The sequence below is a fragment of the Saccopteryx bilineata genome, chromosome 12, assembly GCF_036850765.1.
Source record: "Saccopteryx bilineata isolate mSacBil1 chromosome 12, mSacBil1_pri_phased_curated, whole genome shotgun sequence".
In the NCBI taxonomy this organism is placed as follows: Eukaryota; Metazoa; Chordata; class Mammalia; order Chiroptera; family Emballonuridae; genus Saccopteryx; species Saccopteryx bilineata.
In genome coordinates this window covers 32,065,617-32,084,787 of record NC_089501.1, presented here as the reverse complement: position 1 = coordinate 32,084,787, position 19,171 = coordinate 32,065,617, and the positions used below count along the sequence as shown (strand labels likewise).

Genomic DNA, 19,171 nt, shown 5'->3' with positions numbered 1-19,171 from the left:
ACGCCTTCCGGGGTTGTACATTCTCTCTCGTTTTAGTTGGCCAGGAGTAGTTGTGTTTTTGTTTTGTTTTTTAATGTTAGCTTTTGCAGATCCTAACCAGGAAGGTGATTTTACTCTAAGAAGATTGAGAGATGATTTTACTCTAGAGAGACGAGAGTTTATTTCAGGGAATAATGAAGGAATAACAATGGTTTCGGATTTTCCTAAGTCGGAGGACTTGTTGATCGCATAGTGCAGTGGGGGCTGGGAGCGCTTAACGTGCGTTGTGAGATTACCGTGCGTCGTCCCCGGGTCAGGGTGGGTTCCTGCAGGTTCCTCGGGTGCCTCGGAGCCAGTCGGCCTAGAGATAGGCCAGTCATTGCTGTTTCTTGGCCACGGCCTCTCCAGCTTTCCACCGTCACCTCTCAGAGTCGGGGAGAACCCGAGGAGGGTCCCTCGCGTCCCTCCCTTCTCCCTGGCAGCCTGGCCCCTGGGCAGCAGTCACTGCACCTCACAAGGCAGCCTGGCCCCTGGGCAGCAGTCACTGCACCTCATAAGGCAGCCTGGCCCCTGGGCAGCAGTCACTGCACCTCATAAGGCAGCCTGGCCCCTGGGCAGCAGTCACTGCACCTCATAAGGCAGCCTGGCCCCTGGGCAGCAGTCACTGCACCTCATAAGGCAGCCTGGCCCCTGGGCAGCAGTCACTGCACCTCACAAGGCAGCCCGGCCCCTGGGCAGCAGTCACTGCACCTCACAAGGCAGCCCGGCCCCTGGGCAGCAGTCACTGCACTTCACAAGGCAGCCCGGCCCCTGGGCAGCAGTCACTGCACCTCACAAGGCAGCCCGGCCCCTGGGCAGCAGTCACTGCACTTCACAAGGCAGCCTGGCCCCTGGGCAGCAGTCTCTGCACTTCACAAGGCAGCCCGGCCCCTGGGCAGCAGTCACTGCACCTCATAAGGCAGCCTGGCCCCTGGGCAGCAGTCACTGCACCTCACAAGGCAGCCTGGCCCCTGGGCAGCAGTCACTGCACCTCACAAGGCAGCCTGGCCCCTGGGCAGCAGTCACTGCACTTCACAAGGCAGCCTGGCCCCTGGGCAGCAGTCACTGCACTTCACAAGGCAGCCTGGCCCCTGGGCAGCAGTCTCTGCACTTCACAAGGCAGCCTGGCCCCTGGGCAGCAGTCACTGCACTTCACAAGGCAGCCTGGCCCCTGGGCAGCAGTCTCTGCACTTCACAAGGCAGCCTGGCCCCTGGGCAGCAGTCACTGCACTTCACAAGGCAGCCTGGCCCCTGGACAGCAGTCTCTGCACTTCACAAGGCAGCCTGGCCCCTGGGCAGCAGTCACTGCACTTCACAAGGCAGCCTGGCCCCTGGGCAGCAGTCACTGCACTTCACAAGGCAGCCTGGCCCCTGGGCAGCAGTCACTGCACTTCACAAGGCAGCCCGGCCCCTGGGCAGCAGTCTCTGCACTTCACAAGGCAGCCTGGCCCCTGGGCAGCAGTCACTGCACTTCACAAGGCAGCCTGGCCCCTGGGCAGCAGTCACTGCACTTCACAAGGCAGCCTGGCCCCTGGGCAGCAGTCACTGCACTTCACAAGGCAGCCTGGCCCCTGGGCAGCAGTCTCTGCACTTCACAAGGCAGCCTGGCCCCTGGGCAGCAGTCACTGCACTTCACAAGGCAGCCTGGCCCCTGGACAGCAGTCACTGCACTTCACAAGGCAGCCTGGCCCCTGGGCAGCAGTCACTGCACTTCACAAGGCAGCCTGGCCCCTGGGCAGCAGTCACTGCACTTCACAAGGCAGCCTGGCCCCTGGGCAGCAGTCTCTGCACTTCACAAGGCAGCCTGGCCCCTGGGCAGCAGTCTCTGCACTTCACAAGGCAGCCTGGCCCCTGGGCAGCAGTCACTGCACTTCACAAGGCAGCCTGGCCCCTGGGCAGCAGTCTCTGCACTTCACAAGGCAGCCTGGCCCCTGGGCAGCAGTCTCTGCACTTCACAAGGCAGCCTGGCCCCTGGGCAGCAGTCACTGCACTTCACAAGGCAGCCTGGCCCCTGGGCAGCAGTCACTGCACTTCACAAGGCAGACCCTGCATCTCCACAGCCTTCTGACTAGCCTGTTTGGTGCCATCAAACGGGCACTGCCTTTGGGGTCATACAGAAGTCGGTGCTGATCCGACTGACCCCACTTTCTAAGTAGGTGACCTGCAGCAATTGGCCTGTTTCTCCTGACGTTCTATGCTGGTTGTAATACCTGCTTCACAGATTGGTTTCTGAGAACAGAATTCTTAAAAACATATGAAAAGAGCCTGGAGTCATGCCCAGAAGCTCGATCTATGATGGTTTTATCCCCTCCACATGGGTAGGTTTGTGCTGTAGGAAATATTCCCATCACACACTCACATTTAGAGTATGTGAATCCACCAGTACACACTTGGCGAGAGAGAGCATTTAGGCCCTCAGGTCTGCCCGCAGGCCTCTCAGTGAGCATGGGCCTTAGAATGAGTGTGAGGTGGGAGGTATCCGTGCCGAACTCGGAGTTGGTCACAGTTCCCACGTGCCCGCGCACCCTCAGTGCTCAGGGCAGTTCAAGAGTATTTTGTACTCTGCTCTGACTTGAGAGTCTAACTTCACTTAAGATGTTATAGACTCTTGCCTGACCAGGTGGTGGCACAGTGGATAGAGTGTCAGACTGGGATGCAAAGGACCCAGGGTTGAAACCCCGAGGTTACCGGCTCGAGTGCGGGCTCATCTGGCTTGAGCGTAGGCTCACCAGCTTGAGCCGCGGGGTTGCTGGCTTGAGTGTGGGGTCATAGACATGACTCCATGGTCGCTGGCTTGAGCCTGTGGTCACTGTCTTTAAGCCCAAGGTCGCTGGTTTGAGCAAGGGGTCACTCGCTCTGCTGTAGCCCCCTGGGTCAAGACACATATGAGAAAGCAATCAATGAACAGCTAAAGAGACTAAGGAGCCGCAACAAAGAATTGATGCTTCTTATCTCTCTCCCTTCCTGTCTCTCTGTCCCTATCTGTCCTTTCCTCTGTCTCTCTCTGTCTCTGTCACAAAAGAAAAAAAAAGATATTATAGACACTTAAGATTTTATTGAGTCAGAATTAACAGAATGGCTCTTGGGGTCAGAACTGAGTTCACACGTTGGCTGCGTGGCCTTGGGAAAATGGCTTACCCAGCGTCACCTCCTCACTGCAGTGAACAGTAGGGGAAGCTCTGCTCAGTGGCCATCCCACGTCCTTGGGACAGTTTTTGATTCAGCCTGATCCAAAGGGAATTCATTTAAAAAATGAGAATCCACAGGCCCTGGTCGGTTGGCTCAGTGGTAGAGCATCGGCCTGGCGTGCAGGAGTCCCAGGTTCGATTTCTGGCCAGGGCACACAGGAGAAGCGCCCATCTGCTTCTCCACCCCTCCCCCTCTCCTTCCTCTCTGTCTCTCTCTTCCCCTCCTGCAGCCGAGGCTCCATTGGAGCAAAGATGGCCCGGGCGCTCAGAATGGCTCTGTGACCTCTGCCTCGGGCGCTAGGATGACTCTGGATGCAACAGAGCGACGCCCCAGATGGGCAGAGCATCGCCCCCTGGTGGGCATGCCGGGTGGATCCCGGTTGGGCACATGCGGGAGTCTATCTGACTGCCTCCCTGTTTCCAGCTTCGGAAAAATGCAAAAAAAAAAAAAAAAGAAAAGAAAAGAAAAAGAAAAAGAAAAAAAATTAAAAAATGAGAATCCAGGCAATAGATTTCCTTCTTTACAATTTTACTTCAGCCTCGTTTAGAAAAGGACTTGTCTTGTAGCGGACACTTGTTTGGTAAAGATGCTTCTGGCAAAAATTACTTTCTTAAAACCAGGGCTTGATGAAATGTATGCATCTCTTCTTGTGCCAACTCAGTCTCCGTAAAAATAAATGAAAAGCTCAGGTTTGCTGTGTCATCGTTAGTGTCTGAGACCTGGGAAAGAGGTCGGCCAGTCCACTGATTTCTGAAATTGGTGTTTAGCAGAGAACCTTTTTTCCTGTGAATGCTGAGCCAGAGCCCCGATACACCTCTGCGACTAATAGAACATACTTGTTTTAGGCGAAACAGGGTTGGATCCTGAGTTTAGAATCTCAGCATCCTACTCACTCACCCCATCCAAAGCAACCCCAAGAGGCTAAGAAGGACCCTTAAACCTCTGGGGAAACATTTTAAAAATTAGAAATCTTGTTCTTTATTTTAGAGATGAGAAAACAGACTTATAAATGACCTTCCTTAAAGTCTTGACAGGTGGACACTAAAAACAAAGGGATTGGAACCTAAGGGCCTGGTCTTTCCTCCACTGTTTTTGTGTCCCCGAGAGAGTCCTCACAGGGCCCAGGAGGCCCACTCCCCACGACCCCCCTGCACGGGTCGCGTGTTGAGCATGGGAGCAATCATAATGCCATGACCAGCCTCTGGCATGGGAACGGACACTTGACGAGCCGCGTTGCTCTCTCTCAGTAGGTGTTTCCTCATGGGTATGTTTTTCAAAGTATGAATTGTCTCTGCCCCTCCCGACAAGCAGAGTATCTTAGGAGCATCTCCTTGCCAGTGCCCGTCCTGGTGGAGGACACCAGCAGCAGCAGTGAATACGGTTCAGTCTCCCCCGACACGGAGCTGAAGGGGGACCCCTTCTCTTTCAAAACGAGAGCCAAATCCTGCGGGGAGAGAGATGTCAAAGGAATGCGGACCCTCTTTTTGGGGTAAACACCTGACTTATTCTGGGTGAAGGCAGTATGTTGTGTGTGTTATTGTATGGGGGGGGAATGTGATTCCGACTGTAATCGGAGTTATGACAGCATTCCAGATGAGAACTTTGAAGATCATAGCGCGCCACCCTCTCCTGAGGAGAAGGACTCGGGGTTCTTTATGCTGAGGAAGGACAGCGAGAGACGGGCCACCCTGCACAGGATCCTGACGGAAGACCAGGACAAAGTTGTGAGAAACTTAATGGAATCTCTGGCTCAGGTAACGCCTTTCAGGGATGCTTCCTCTTTTTCAGTGTCTGCACATTTTAACTGTCATAACCATGAGAAAGCTGTAATGTTCATGACGTTGCAGAAGCCTACCCTTGGGGGGGGGGCGCAGGGGGCACATCCCCAGTGTAGAAAGCACACTTTTTTTTTTTTTTTTGTATTTTTCTGAAGCTGGAAACGGGGAGAGACAGTCAGACAGACTCCCGCATGCGCCCGACCGGGATCCACCCGGCACGCCCACCAGGGGCGACGCTCTGCCCACCAGGGGGCGATGCTCTGCCCCTCCGGGGTGTTGCTCTGTCGCGACCAGAGCCACTCTAGCGCCTGGGGCAGAGGCCAAGGAGCCATCCCCAGCGCCCGGGCCATCTTTGCTTCAATGGAGCCTTGGCTGCGGGAGGGGAAGAGAGAGACAGAGAGGAAGGAGGGGGTGGGGGTGGAGAAGCAAATGGGCGCTTCTCCTATGTGCCCTGGCCAGGAATCGAACCCGGGTCCCCCGCACGCCAGGCCGACGCTCTACCTCTGAGCCAACCGGCCAGGGCCGTAGAAAGCACACTTTTTAACAAAAGGAAAGTTTTCATGTTGACGAAGTTCCCACCAGTCCCTGCAAGCCTCTTTCACCTTTCATTTATTCGTTTATTCAGCCAATCAGTAAGCACACATTGAGCAACGTGAATCGATAATTCTGGCATTAGCTCAGGGCTGCTTCTCAGTCAGTCCTCTGAGCATTTAGGAAACACAGCTGCTTTCAGCGGCTACGTCCAGATGGAAGGGATGGTCATCAGTAAACTGGAGAACGGACTCGAAGCCGTTAGTGCTGTGAAAAAACAGAGCTAGTCATCAGCTCTGGTTTCTCGTGTATTTGTCTGCTAGGGTTGCCATAACAATACCACAGACTGAGCAGCTGAAATGACAGACATGCACTTCTCACAGTTCTGCAGGCTGGAAGTCTGAGCGCAAGGTGCGGGCAGGGTTGTCTCCTCTGAGGCCCCCTCTTGGCTTGCGAGTCGCACCTTCTCTCTGTGTCCCCACCAGGTCTTTCTCTTCCGTGCACCCCAGTGTCTCTCCCTCTTCTTAGAGAACATTCGTCCAGTTGAGCTAGGGCCCCACCCTTATGATCTCACGTAACCCTGATTACTTCCTAGAGATCCTGTCTCCAAATATGTACAGCCACATTGGAGGTTGGGGCTTCAGGACAGGAACCTGGGCAGGGTTAGGACACAGTTCCGTTCCTAATACGTGGGGGCGTGTTCCCTGGGACGGTGCTCACAGACAGGAGGAGCCCCCTTTCCCTCTCCGCCCCAGTGGAAACAGGGTTTCCCCCAGCTCCAAGCCCCCCCCCAGGCATGCTCAGTCCCAGACTTGTCCTGTTTTAGTGGTCTGGGCGCCAAGGACTGGCCCACAGGCTTCGGTTTCCGAGGCTGACGCCTGTCCATTCTGACCAGTGTGGACTGCACATGCCTTCTTCCCTCTTTCTGTCCTGGGAAAACAGCTGCACAAGGGGTGGGGCTGACGACGTGGGTGGGGCCAAGGGTTTGTTTCTCAGTTCAGTGGTTAATCTGCTCTCAGCTTGGACTGGGGTGTCCGTGGAGCCAGGCGTGCGTGTTCGTTCTCTCTCTCTCTCTCTCTCGCTCTCTCTCTCTCTCTCTCGTGTGTGCTAGGTGTGTGTGTGTCTGTTACTGTTCAGCACCCCCCCACACTCCATCACCTTAGGAGTTCTCTAATGTCCATGTGCTTTGATTCCATAGGGAAGAGCTGGAAGGGTCCAAGGGGAACTGAAATGAGCACCCTGTGTTTTCGGGGGAAACCCTGACCTCAGACCTAAGAGAAAACTGCCTTGAGCAGTTCCCCTGAGGCCCAAGGAGGGGCTCCGGGCTGGGGTAGGGTGAGCGCCCGGGGTGCTGCGCAGGGATGGGGGAGGAGGGAGGAGACAGGGGCCATCTTGAGCCTTGAGCTTTCTTTCTTACCTTTCCTGCTTCTCACTCCGGTCGTTCAAGGACTGAGAACCAGTGGCACGAGTGAAGGGGAACCACGCTTAGCTGGAAGGAGCGGCTGGGCCGCAGCTGGGGGTCGTCCATGTACTCAGCAAGTCCTTCCCGAGCGTCCGCTGCATGCCAGGCCCCGTTCTGTGTGCTGGGACACAACAGTGAGCAAAACTGGGAAAAAGTCTGCATCCCATTGACGCTGTCGTTCTAGAGGAGGAAGAACAACAATAAAAATGAGGGAGGGCCAAAAGTAGGTTTATAGTTGTTTATGTGAAAAATAATACAATAATAAACAATAATATAAGAATAAATGTTTTGCCTACTCACAACTGTAAACCCATTTTTGCCCTATCTGTATAATCACACATATAGTTAAATGTATAGTCATGCTATATAATAAAAAAAAATTTTTTGACAGAGGAACAGATAGGGACAGACAGACAGGAAGAGAGAGAGATGAGAAGCATCAATTCTTTATTGAGGCACCTTAGTTGTTCATTGATTGTATTCTCATATGTGCCTTGATGGGGGGGGGGGCTATAGCAGAACAAGTGACCCCTTGCTCAAGCCAGCGACCTTTGGGCTCAAGCTAGTGACTATGAGGCTCATAGGTGCCCACGCTCAAGCCGGCGACCTCAGGGTTTCAAACCTGAGTCCCTCGAATCTCAGTCCCACTCTCTATCTACTGCATCACCTGGTCAGGCTATAATTAGAGTTATTGTAAAAATAATAAATTCCAGCCTGACCTGTGGTGGCGCAGTGGGATAAAGCATTGACCTGGAAGTGCTGAGGTCGCCGGTTCAAAACCCTGAGCTTGCCTGGTCAAGGCACATATGGGAGTTGATGCTTCCAGCTCCTCCCTCCCTTCTCTCTCTCTGTCTCTTCCTCTCCTCTCTAAAATGAATAAATAAAAAAATAAAAAAAATAAAAAATAATAATAATAAATTCCAAACATGTAGTAATAGCAAGCAGTTTCTGTGGGCCAGGTGTATTGCATAGTACTTCATAGACTATTCCTTTAATCCTTATGACAGTGGCCCTGCAGTAGCAGTTCTGTTAGTACCTTATTTTGCACAGACAAGACGAGTGACTTGCCTAGGCCATGCAGGCCCGAGGGACAGAGCCCGGCGGCCTGGCTCTCTGTGTGTACACTTAGCTGCCACCCTGCTCTCCTCCCCGGGATGACAGATGATGACAAGTGCTGGGAGAAACATAAAGCAGGGGAGGGGATGGCATCTGGGCTGAGGGGGCAGCGGACCTCACTAGCAGCTACTGGGGAGTGAAGGGCTCTCCTCTGGCCGCTAGTGTAAGATGCCTGTTTTAGGCCAGAAACACAGAACTCAAGGACTGCTTAAAATCTCACGCTCATCCCCGAAGGGTATGCCTTTTCAGTCCAGAAAATGTGTGCTTGCTTGGGGTTCTCCTTTGCTTCCCTGATGGCCCATAGAGCCCTCGGGACAGAGACAGCCTTGACCACTGTCCCCATCTCCAGCTCTCAGCCCCGAGCCTTACAAGAGACTTCGCTTCCAGGACTGTGCTAAAATTCTTAAATTTTGATGTTGGTTAATCCCATTCAATTATTTTAAATTGTTTCCTGGTTTTTTAAGCACACTCAAATGTTCTCTATAAAAGGAGAAATGAAAAAGGGGAAAACCTTATTAAAAGAAGACATCCAAGTTCACCGATAGGAAGGGACCAGTGCAGACCAGAAACTGCTGGTCAGAATCACGGGCTAAATCCAGAATCATCAAGTGATACAGTCAGAGTCCGTCTGATCGCACTGCTGAGGATGCCGTGAGTCCCTTCCTGTGATACCACCTGCTGATCCCGGTCCTGGCCCAGGTCCCAGCCCACGTGCACTGCCGGCTCTTCAGCTAGCCGGGCCAGAGGAGTGTGATGGTTGGGGGCTTGGGCTCAGCCTCAGCTTGCCTTCATTTGAGACCTGGTCTCACCACTTAAAGGCTGTGTGACCTTGACAAGTTATTTAACTTCTCTGGGGCTGAATTTCCTCATCTATAAAAGAGATGCTATAAGAAATGACTGAAATCATGAGCAATTGAGATAATCATAGAAAGTGTTCCACAAATGTTAACTGTTACTATTGTTGATAGCAAACAGGCTGATGACAATTATTTAATATCTTTACATTTTTTTTCTACAACCAGAGAAATAAATCTTCTCATTGTATTAAATATTTCTAGAAACATCTTTACATATAAGCCTACCCTATATAACGAGACCGAAATGTAGGTGTTGGTCAGGTTTTCAAACCAGCCCATGAAAGCCCTTTCAGTCTGTAACATTCTTCTGAAATGTTTAAGGAAGTTCACAGGATAAAGAGTGGCGAACACCTTTGCAGAGGATTCTGTGATGGTCCCAGGAGGGCTTAGAAAAAGACACCCTGTCAGACTCTACCTTCTGATAGTGAGTCGGGCTTACCTGGTAACTAAGATGCTCATTTGTGAAGGCCCATTCCTCAAGGCACAGAGAGACAGGAGTTAAAACAGAAATAATGATTACATAAGCGGCTGAAATGCTCTGGAGAGAATTCATTTCCCGAAGTAGACAGCGGTCCCTTTGTAGGACGGTGGCACTCACATTCCCAAACCAGAGGCAACATGTTTTTCTGTTGGGAAAACAATGCTAATGTCAAAAAAATGTTTGCTATTTTAAATTGCTGACAAACATGTTAACTGATTTTTCACAAAGTTAAGCTTCCAATTCCTGAATAACTCACATACTTCTTGAACATATTTTCATGTTATTATGATACTGCCTGTGAATTTTTTACCTAGTGGTAAAAAAAAGAAACAGTTTATAATTGTTTTCAGTCTGATTTTAAAATATTCCCATAATGACAGCTTTCAGGGTTTCAATATAATGTTTTCTCGTGTAAACACAAACATGGAGAGCGCTTCCAGATAAAAATATTGAGGAGAGAACTCGACGGTTCGTTTCTCTTTTAACAGAATCCAAGAAACTGTGATTTTCACAGCCCAGTTGAGGAATTTAATTTTAATGACTCAGTAATAAAATGTACAATTTAAGGTAGAGAATAATACAAATCCTGTTGTTTCTTAAAGTTAAAATGAAAAAGAAATACCACTTTACTGTGTTACCTTTAAGGAAGCAGTGTCCCTTGAACAAAGTTCATAAAGTTTAACTTGAGAGAGGGAATGTTTTTAATATTGTTTTATTTTCAATATGTAAAATCACCCATTAGCCAGCCCTTAGTAACGAATTGCCTCATAGATGGGTAAGGAATTGTTTCAGGGATGAAATTTGAGGCAAGCCCCTTCAGTTGCAAGGAACTGACACAGTTCAAGGGTAGTTGTACTGGGGACATGGAGGTGGACACATAGCGATCAGAGAAGGGGACTCTTCCAGAATTCCAGCCATGGTGCCTAGCCCAGCCTAGAGTGTAATTCCAAGGGACCTCCAGTTCCAGGAGTAGTCTGTGCATCTTTCGTCTGGCTTGGTGGCTGTGGGCCCTTTCGGTGTGCCACTTCCGTCTGTGTCCACGTCTCTCCCTAACGACTGTCATTCCCCACTCCGTTGCTTTGGCTTCCTTCCTTATGACTGCTCTTGTCCCTGTTTTTTGTTTGTTTGTTTGCTTTTTTTTTTGTATTTCTCTGAAGCTGGAAACGGGGAGAGACAGTCAGACAGACTCCCGCATGCACCCGACCGGGATCCACCCGGCACGCCCACCAGGGGGCGACACTCTGCCCACCAGGGGGCGATGCTCTGCCCCTCCGGGGCGTTGCTCTGCCGCGACCAGAGCCACTCTAGCGCCTGGGGCAGAGGCCAAGGAGCCATCCCCAGCGCCCGGGCCATCTTTGCTCCAATGGAGCCTCGGCTGCGGGAGGGGAAGAGAGAGACAGAGAGAAAGGAGAGGGGGAGGGGTGGAGAAGCAAATGGGCGCTTCTCCTATGTACCCAGGCCGGGAATCGAACCCGGGTCCCCCGCACGCCAGGCCGACGCTTTACTGCTGAGCCAACCAGCCAGGGCCTCTTGTCCCTGTTTTATGACTGCTCTCTCTGGGCAGACTTTGAGCTTGAGATCCTGTGGTTATTGCTTGAATCTCTCCTTCGTTCCCGATTGAAATTTCCAAGAGCAAGAATCTTCCCGCCTCTGCCTGTCCCTCCTTGGGCAAAGTTTTGTGTATCTTGACTGTATGGTAGCTATTCACCAGCGTTTGGGGTAGGCGCCCCTCCTCCCAAAGTCTGAGTATTTCTTGGGGAGGGAGGTAGAAGGGGAAGGAGCCATATTGTTCGCCTAGGACCTTTTCCCTTAGCAGGGAACTTTTGGGAGCCCCGTGGTTCTCAGCAGGGGCCCAGGCTGCTCCGTCCAGCACTGATTGGCTGACAGGTTACTGGTTCTTATTCACAGGGGCCTGAAGAACCTAGACTAAAGTGGGAGCACATCACAACCCTCATCACAAGCCTCAGAGAATTTGTGAGATCCACAGACCGAAAAATCATAGCCACCACGCTGTCAAAGCTGAAGCTGGAGCTCGACTTCGACAGCCACGGCATCAGCCAGGTGCAGGTGGTGCTCTTCAGTTTCCAGGATGCTGTAAGTGGGACATTTCTATCAATGTTTTTCCATGGACTCTGGCTGACATCAGTCAGAAAGGTATGATGAAACATAATGAGTCCTGCTACCTTTTTTTTTTTTTTTTTGGTATTTTTCTGAAGCTGGAAACGGGGAGAGACAGTCAGACAGATTCCCGCATGCACCCGACCGGGATCCACCCGGCACGCCCACCAGGGGCAACGCTCTGCCCACCAGGGGGCGATGCTCTGCCCCTCCGGGGCATCACTCTGCCGCGACCAGAGCCACTCTAGCGCCTGGGGCAGAGGCCAAGGAGCCATCCCCAGCGCCCGGGCCATCTTTGCTCCAGTGGAGCCTTGGCTGCGGGAGGGGAAGAGAGAGACAGAGAGGAAGGAGATGGGGAGGGTGGAGAAGCAAATGGGCGTTTCTCCTATGTGCCCTGGCAGGGAATCGAACCCGGGTCCCCCGCACGCCAGGCCGACGCTCTACCGCTGAGCCAACCGGCCAGGGCCTTACCTTTTCTTTTTTAATTATCTGAATGAGCTCTCTTCTGCTTGGGTGAGTGTGAGATGGCAGCCCTTTTGTGTGCCTGTCAGTGTGGGGTTTGTGTTTTCTGTGTTCGCATCTCCCAGGGTTAGGTTCGCATCACACAGAACACCCTGGAAAACAGCAGAACTCCGAATGCTGCCCCAGGGCTGAACTGTATTCTTGTGAAATCATGTTAGTGGGGTTACTAATATTTTGGTGACTTTAGCAACAGAACACACTTGAGTCATGCCTTTTCTAATTCTGTATGAGAGATGCCATCTAGTGGTCATCGAGAAAAGGAACATACAGATTAGAATGGCCACTGCTGAATAATTCAAAAACCGTAATTTTTTTCCCCAGTTTTTCTCTACTTTCCATTCAGAACATCTTAAACACGTTTATGTAACAAATTATTTGCTATTTCCTAGCCAGTAATATGCTTCAGAATACAAGGCATCACCGAATGACAGTTAACACACACGATGAGACGTTGCTAAGGATTCCTCTATCTCAAACGGAGTTGCTCTCTGCAACACAGACTAGAAGTCAGTCTTCCAAAAGCCTGATTCAAAACCGTCTGTGCTATCCTTGAATGACACTTATCTGTGGAACTTTGTACCAAAAAAAGCCTGATGCTACTCATGGAAGGCCCTTACAAGGTATAGGAGATTAAAATAAGAGAGTTCTTGACAGTGTCCGTAGTATGATTATGGCAGCACTTTGCATAATTTTGTTTAAATTCCAAAAATTAAGTCACTCTTCATATACTTATTGCTGTTACGTAGAAGGCATCTTGACAGTTGTATTTGGAGCATGAAGTGATAGGAAGCCAAATTATGCTTCCTCGGTGGCCACCTAAGTTCTCCGAGACTGTGTGAGCCACCTCGTCTTCGAGCTGTACTGTGGGCAGGGACACGACTCCGAACTCGATTGAAGTCATGGGAAATGGAAGCAGTTGGCGAAGCCTGTCATTAATATTAACTGCCAAAGGCACACTTACACTGCAACTAGGGAAACCCAACCGTCTGCGAGTAGAATGAAATAATTTAGTGAGTTTTCACTTGCCCACACCTTTGGCTTCCCGCCTAGAGGTTGGAAAGCAAATTGGCCGGTAGCATTCAGACTGCGAGTGGTTTAGTTACACTCCTGGGTCTCGAGCCCGGGACATACACACACCCACCCACTCGGTCACTGGCTCACATGCTCACTCACTGTCTGGAATGGGCATGAACCCGGAGGATGTCCCTGTATAATGTACTGTTTATAATGAAAAGCTGTGAGTGGGTCATGGGTATAGAGCAGGGGTAGTCAAGCTTTTTATACCTACCGCCTACTTTTGTATCTCTGTTAGTAGTAAAATTTTCTAACCGCCCACCGGTTCCACAGTAATGGTCATTTATAAAGTAGGGAAGTAATTTTACTTTATAAAATTTATAAAGCAGAGTTACAGCAAGTTAAAGCATATAATAATAATTACTTACCAAGTAATTTATGTTGGATTTTCACTAAGTTTGGCAGAATAAATCTTTATAAAACAACTTACTGTAAAAAAAAAAAAAAACTTACTGTAGTTAAATCTATCTTTTTATTTATACTTTGGTTGCTCTGCTACCGCCCACCATGAAAGCTGGAATGCCCACTAGTGGGCGGTAGGGACCAGGTTGACTACCACTGCTATAGAAGATCTCTCTTCCGTCTTCTGTGTGTGACTCTTGAGAGAAGTGGTCTATAATACTTCACCAGATGTTATACCTGATGTTAAGTCAAATTAGCAGGAGAATCCTTTAAGAGAAGGTCCTGGGCAAACTCAATCTGGTAGGATGTCCTAGAGCAAGTGAGAGCCAATCAATGACCCACTTCCTCAGGAGCAGCTGTGTGAAGAACTCCTCAGACCCAGTCCTTCTCTGAGAGGTTGTGAGGAAGAAGGACCATTGGCAGGAGGAAGCAACTGGAACCCCAGCTTTTGACCCCAGCTTCCAAGATCTCTAGCCAGAGACCTGTTAGAAAAATAGCCTCTTTTCTTAGAGGCTGGTGTCAACCCACAATTAGTGAAGTGTATCCAAATTTTAAATAAGCCTCTTCCAGCCTTATGATAAAGGTTCTTTTTTGAAAGGTAATGCATAGGGGTTTATGCATACCATAGAATGTTGTTCACCCTTAAAAGGGAAGTTCTGACACATTACCCTAAGTGAGACAAGCCAGTCACACAAATACCGTCTGGTTGCACTTATCTGAGATACCTAGAGTAATCATAGTCATGGAGACAGGAAGTGGAATGGTGGCTCCCGGGGGTGGGAGGAACGTGGGGTTAGTGTTTAATGGGGATGGAGTTTCAGTTCTGTAACACAGAAAGAGTGTTGGAGGTGGACAGTGGTGATGGGAGCCCAACAGAGTCAGCGCACTTAATGTTGCTGAACTGGACACTTAGAAATGGTTAAGATGATAAGTTTTGTGTCATGTCTATTTTACCAAAAAATTTAAAAGAACAAGAGAGAGAATGCATATATCTATTTCGGTGTCTATTTAAATGTGTGAAATATTACCGTACTAGTCGCTTTAAAAAGATACCATTATAAATCAAAGACTTTTCACGTGAATGGCTTTTCTGGAGTATTGTAATGGGTTATTGCCCTGTTGACAGAGGCGTAGAGGACTGTGGGAAGGGGACAAAAACATGCACTTTGGCAGAGCTATGGGCAGCATGTCCACCCTCATTGCCAAATCACTCAGTTGGGTTAAAAGGCAGGGTCCTGACATTTAAGGAAAGCATTTCTTTTTGTTTAGAGCCCCTCAGACTCTTTTCCCCTTGACTTCCTCTACCATCCAGTCTGCGGACGGCATGGAAGGTGGAGGCTGCCCGCGCTGAGCCCCAGCGGAGGCATACCTTCCCACTTAATCAGACCGCTTTCATTGAAGTAACGTATCTCGCTTACTTACATGAGGTTCACCGAACTGTAAATTGAAGTGGCAGTGTTTCCACTTGTTTTCCAGTGACACAAAGAAATTTTTCACAACTCAAAAGAAACCTTTCTGTTATTCTGTTGATAAATCGTCATCCAAAGGCTGCTTGCATTCAGCGAGGTTATTTGCAGTTACAAATTAAAGTCAACTAAATGTCGCTCTCTTTCTCCAGGTCAATAAAGTTCTTCGGAATCATAACATCAAGCCGCACTGGATGTTTGCCTTGGACAGCATCATCCGAAAGGCGGTGCAGACGGCCATTACCATTCTGGTCCCAGGTCAGAAATACGGAGTTACTTTGCAAATGTACCGCTCACAAAAATTAGGGGATATTTCAAAATGAATATGAAGCAATTAGAGAAAAGCATTTGATTTTTTTTTTTATGAAACAAAAACATCAGAAAAACAATTGACAAGTCAAAGAAAGTTGATTATGCAGACAAGATGCAAAACCAACTTTTATTTCATTGGTGAAAATGCACTGTACAAAAGGCTGAAAGTACTGGAGTCTCTGCACGTTCCCTGGTCCCCTCATTTTTGTGAGCAGTGTATTTAGGGTTTGATATTTCCTATTATTCTTCATCAAGCACTTATGGCATCTCCCCACTGCATTTAAGACCAGGTTAACCAGGTTAGCCTTTTTTATTTATCTTTTTTTTTTTTTGTATTTTTCTGAAGCTAGAAACCGGGAGAGACAGTCAGACAGACTCCCGCATGCGCCCGACCGGGATCCATCCGGCACGCCCACCAGGGGGCGACGTTCTGCCCACCAGGGGGCGATGCTCTGTCCCTCCAGGGCGTTGCTCTGTTGTGACCAGAGCCACTCTAGCGCCTGGGGCAGAGGCCAAGGAGCCATCCCCAGCGCCCGGGCCATCTTTGCTCCAATGGAGCCTCGGCTGCGGGAGGGGAAGAGAGAGACAGAGAGGAAGGAGAGGGGGAGGGGTGGAGAAGCAGGTGGGCGCTTCTCCTGTGTGCCCTGGCCGGGAATCGAACCCGGGACTTCTGTACGTCAGGCCGACGCTCTACCACTGAGCCAACCCGCCAGGGCCCTTTATTTATCTTTAAAAAGTCAACAGATAGCATTTATCTAGGGCATGCATACAGCTTGAGTTAATGGTCAAGCAAACAAAACGTGTACTATGGGTGAGGAAGACTTGCTTCCTTGTCCTTAAAAAGCATATTTGGATATGAAGAGAAAGACAAAACTATACGAGTGGCCCAAATCCATGTGCATTTCAGTATACAAGCTGTCCGTGCCCTCAGGACACGTTCCCGTGTCATCTCTTACCCGTGGCTCCCACGCTGCTGCATAACGAACTATCTAAGGAGCTCGTCGGGACCACAGCTCAGAGCTCGTCAGAGCCCCAGCCCAGACTGAGTGAGAATCGGCTGGGGAGGAAGCCCCAGAGTCTGATTCCAGGTCATTTTGATATACAGCCAGGTCTGGAAATCACTGGTCTAGACCGACCCCAGCTGTGTGTGTGGTGAGACACAAAAGGGATGCTGATGAAACAAGGTTTCTTGGAGGGAGGGGTGTTCTTATACTCTACAGCAAACTTCCAAAGTGTTTCAATAGTCTAACCAGTAAGGAAAGATTTTAAGCCAAGCTCTTTCACCATATATATACAGTATGTATGTGTGTTTGTGGATAGTGTTGGGTACATAAATTAGAAACATGTTCTGTTACACTATTTTGTGCATATATTATAAAGCATTCTAAACTAGAAATTGAAAGAGATAAACAGAAACTATTTGAAAATTTAGGTTATTTATAAATGGTTCTGCAAACTTTTCAGTCACTAGCAATCTTCCCAAGTTGTGGGATTCCCTCTCTCCTCTCAGAATGCCTGTTTGACTTGAGAATGTCAGTTTTCATATTAAACATTGGTAAACATTCATTTTTTTAATTTCACACATAAGTAACATCCCTTGTACCGACGCGTGCTTCAGGCCTCAGTTTCAAAGCTTCCTCCTCAGAGAGTCTTGACCTATACTACAAAGTCTAAAGTACACACCCTGTTATTCTCTCTTCTTGGAAACGGTTTTTCCCCATTTGTGACACTCGCCCAGTCTGAAACTACTTTTATTTTTCTTGTCTACTGGCTGGTTCTAACTGTGCCTGTTTTGTTCTGTTCTGTGCTGAGCATACTGTCCAGCCCAGTACCTGGAAAACAGCAGACCCCTGAAAAATAACTGGTTGAAACAATAAGTAAATTAGTTTGCCAGGATTATAACAAATCAGAGTGAAAATTTTCCACAACTTAGAAAACAAATCTAGGCCCTGGCCGGTTGGCTCAGCGGTAGAGCGTCGGCCTGGCGTGCGGGGGACCTGGGTTCGATTCCCGGCCAGGGCACATAGGAGAAGCGCCCATTTGCTTCTCCACCCCCCCCTCCTTCCTCTCTGTCTCTCTCTTCCCTTCCCGCAGCCAAGGCTCCATTGGAGCAAAGATGGCCCGGGCGCTGGGGATGGCTCCTTGGCCTCTGCCCCAGGCGCTAGAGTGGCTCTGGTCACCGCAGAGCGACGCCCTGGAGGGGCAGAGCATCACCCCCTGGTGGGCAGAGCGTCGCCCCTGGTGGGTGTGCCGGGTGGATCCCGGTCGGGCGCATGCGGGAGTCTGTCTGACTGTCTCTCCCCGTTTCTAGCTTCAGAAAAATACAAAAAAAAGAAAGAAAAAAAAAGAAAACAAATCTAGAGAGGCACATGAGACACATGACTAACAGTTGGATGTGAACCTAAGGAATGTAAGGCTAATGTAAACCTAACGTGATGCTCTAAGGAAGTTAACAGACAGTTAATATTCAGATGATTTATCACTGGGATAAGCTTGGATGTAGGGGATGCACTCTGAAGGGATTACATTCTAAACAGGTACAAGGAGGCGGGAAGGGAGCAGGTGTATCAGTGAAAGGGAGAAGTATAGGCCACGAGTGAAACACAGTAGTGACCTAAATTAAGAACGCCCAAATGAGGACAGGAGAGATGGATTATACTTTGGAGTAATTTAAATAGCATATAATTCATCTAATTAAAAAAAAATAAACAAAAAGGCTTTCTTTTAAAACGGATTACCTAAATGCAGTGGATTGTATCCTGGAACTGAAAGAGCTCCTCAGGGTAAGACCGGTAGAATCTGAATGAGGTCTGCGGGTGAGCTGATAGCATCGTGCTGGTGTGGGTTTCTTGGTTTTTACAAATAAATCGTAGCTGTATAAGATGTATAAAAGGAGTTGAGTGGAAGATATGTGAGAATTCTTTGTATTATCTTTGCAACTTTAAGTCTAAAATTTTTCCAAAACAGAAAGTTTAAAAAGCACACTGGTGATCGCAGCATAGGTGAAAGGCAGTTAAGTTCAGGGAGGGGACCCGGTGAGTGCAGAGACACATGTCTCCTCCGGAAGGTGCCCCAGCGATGGGCGCTGCTTTAACTCAACCCGGGTGTGGAACAAGGCACTCTCTTTATGAAGAGGCTTGGCTAAGGAAAGTTATTTGTCTTTCTACAGTGAAGTTGGTTTCTTTGAGTCCACTAGGAGTCTCAGATGACAACTGAAATTACTGCTTGAAAGGATTTTTTTTAAGTGGAAATTTTAGAGATGAATTACATAGGGAAAATATTTTCTATATTCCTTGCAGGATAGGGGAAGACAATATGTGCTATATGCCATTACAGTCTGTGTGACAAGATGAACTGATTTCAAGCATTTGACAGTTCCATCAAATTTCCAGCTGTCCCTAAAGACCACAGTCAGGATTCAAGAGGACTACATTTAAAATGCCTATTTTGGCCCTGGCTGGTTGGCTCAGTGGTAGAGCGTCGGCCTGGAGTGCAGGAGTCCCAGGTTCGATTCCCGGCCAGGGCACATAGGAGAAGCGCCCAACTGCTTCTCCACCCCCTCCCCCTCTCCTTCCTCTCTCTCTCTCTCTCTCTCTCTCTCTTCCCCTCCCGCCGCCAAGGCTCCATTGGAGCAAAGTTGGCCCAGGAGCTGAGGATGGCTCCGTGGCCTCTGCCTCAGGTGCTAGAATGGCTCTGGTTGCCACAGAGCATCGCCCCCTGGTGGGCATGCTGGGTGGACCCCGGTCAGGTGCATGCGGGAGTCTGTCTGACTGCCTTCCCATTTCCAGCTTCAGAAAAATGCAAAAAAAAAAAAAATGCCTATTTTCATATTCTTCTGATAGAAA

At 49.3% G+C, this 19,171-nt stretch overlaps 1 protein-coding gene across 2 annotated transcripts in view; it reads left to right on the top strand.

Moving 5' to 3' along the window:
• Window positions 1–19,171, top strand: part of MAP3K5 (mitogen-activated protein kinase kinase kinase 5) — a 194,020-nt gene that overhangs the window by 158,008 nt on the left and 16,841 nt on the right. Inside the window, exons 22-25 of one of the 2 annotated variants that reach the window (XM_066248130.1) lie at window positions 4,519–4,696; window positions 4,793–4,961; window positions 11,341–11,526; window positions 15,167–15,272. In XM_066248130.1, the coding sequence (XP_066104227.1) occupies window positions 4,519–4,696; window positions 4,793–4,961; window positions 11,341–11,526; window positions 15,167–15,272 (639 nt within the window). The remainder of the gene's footprint in view (window positions 1–4,518; window positions 4,697–4,792; window positions 4,962–11,340; window positions 11,527–15,166; window positions 15,273–19,171) is intronic. The other variant, XM_066248129.1, reaches the window with a different exon arrangement.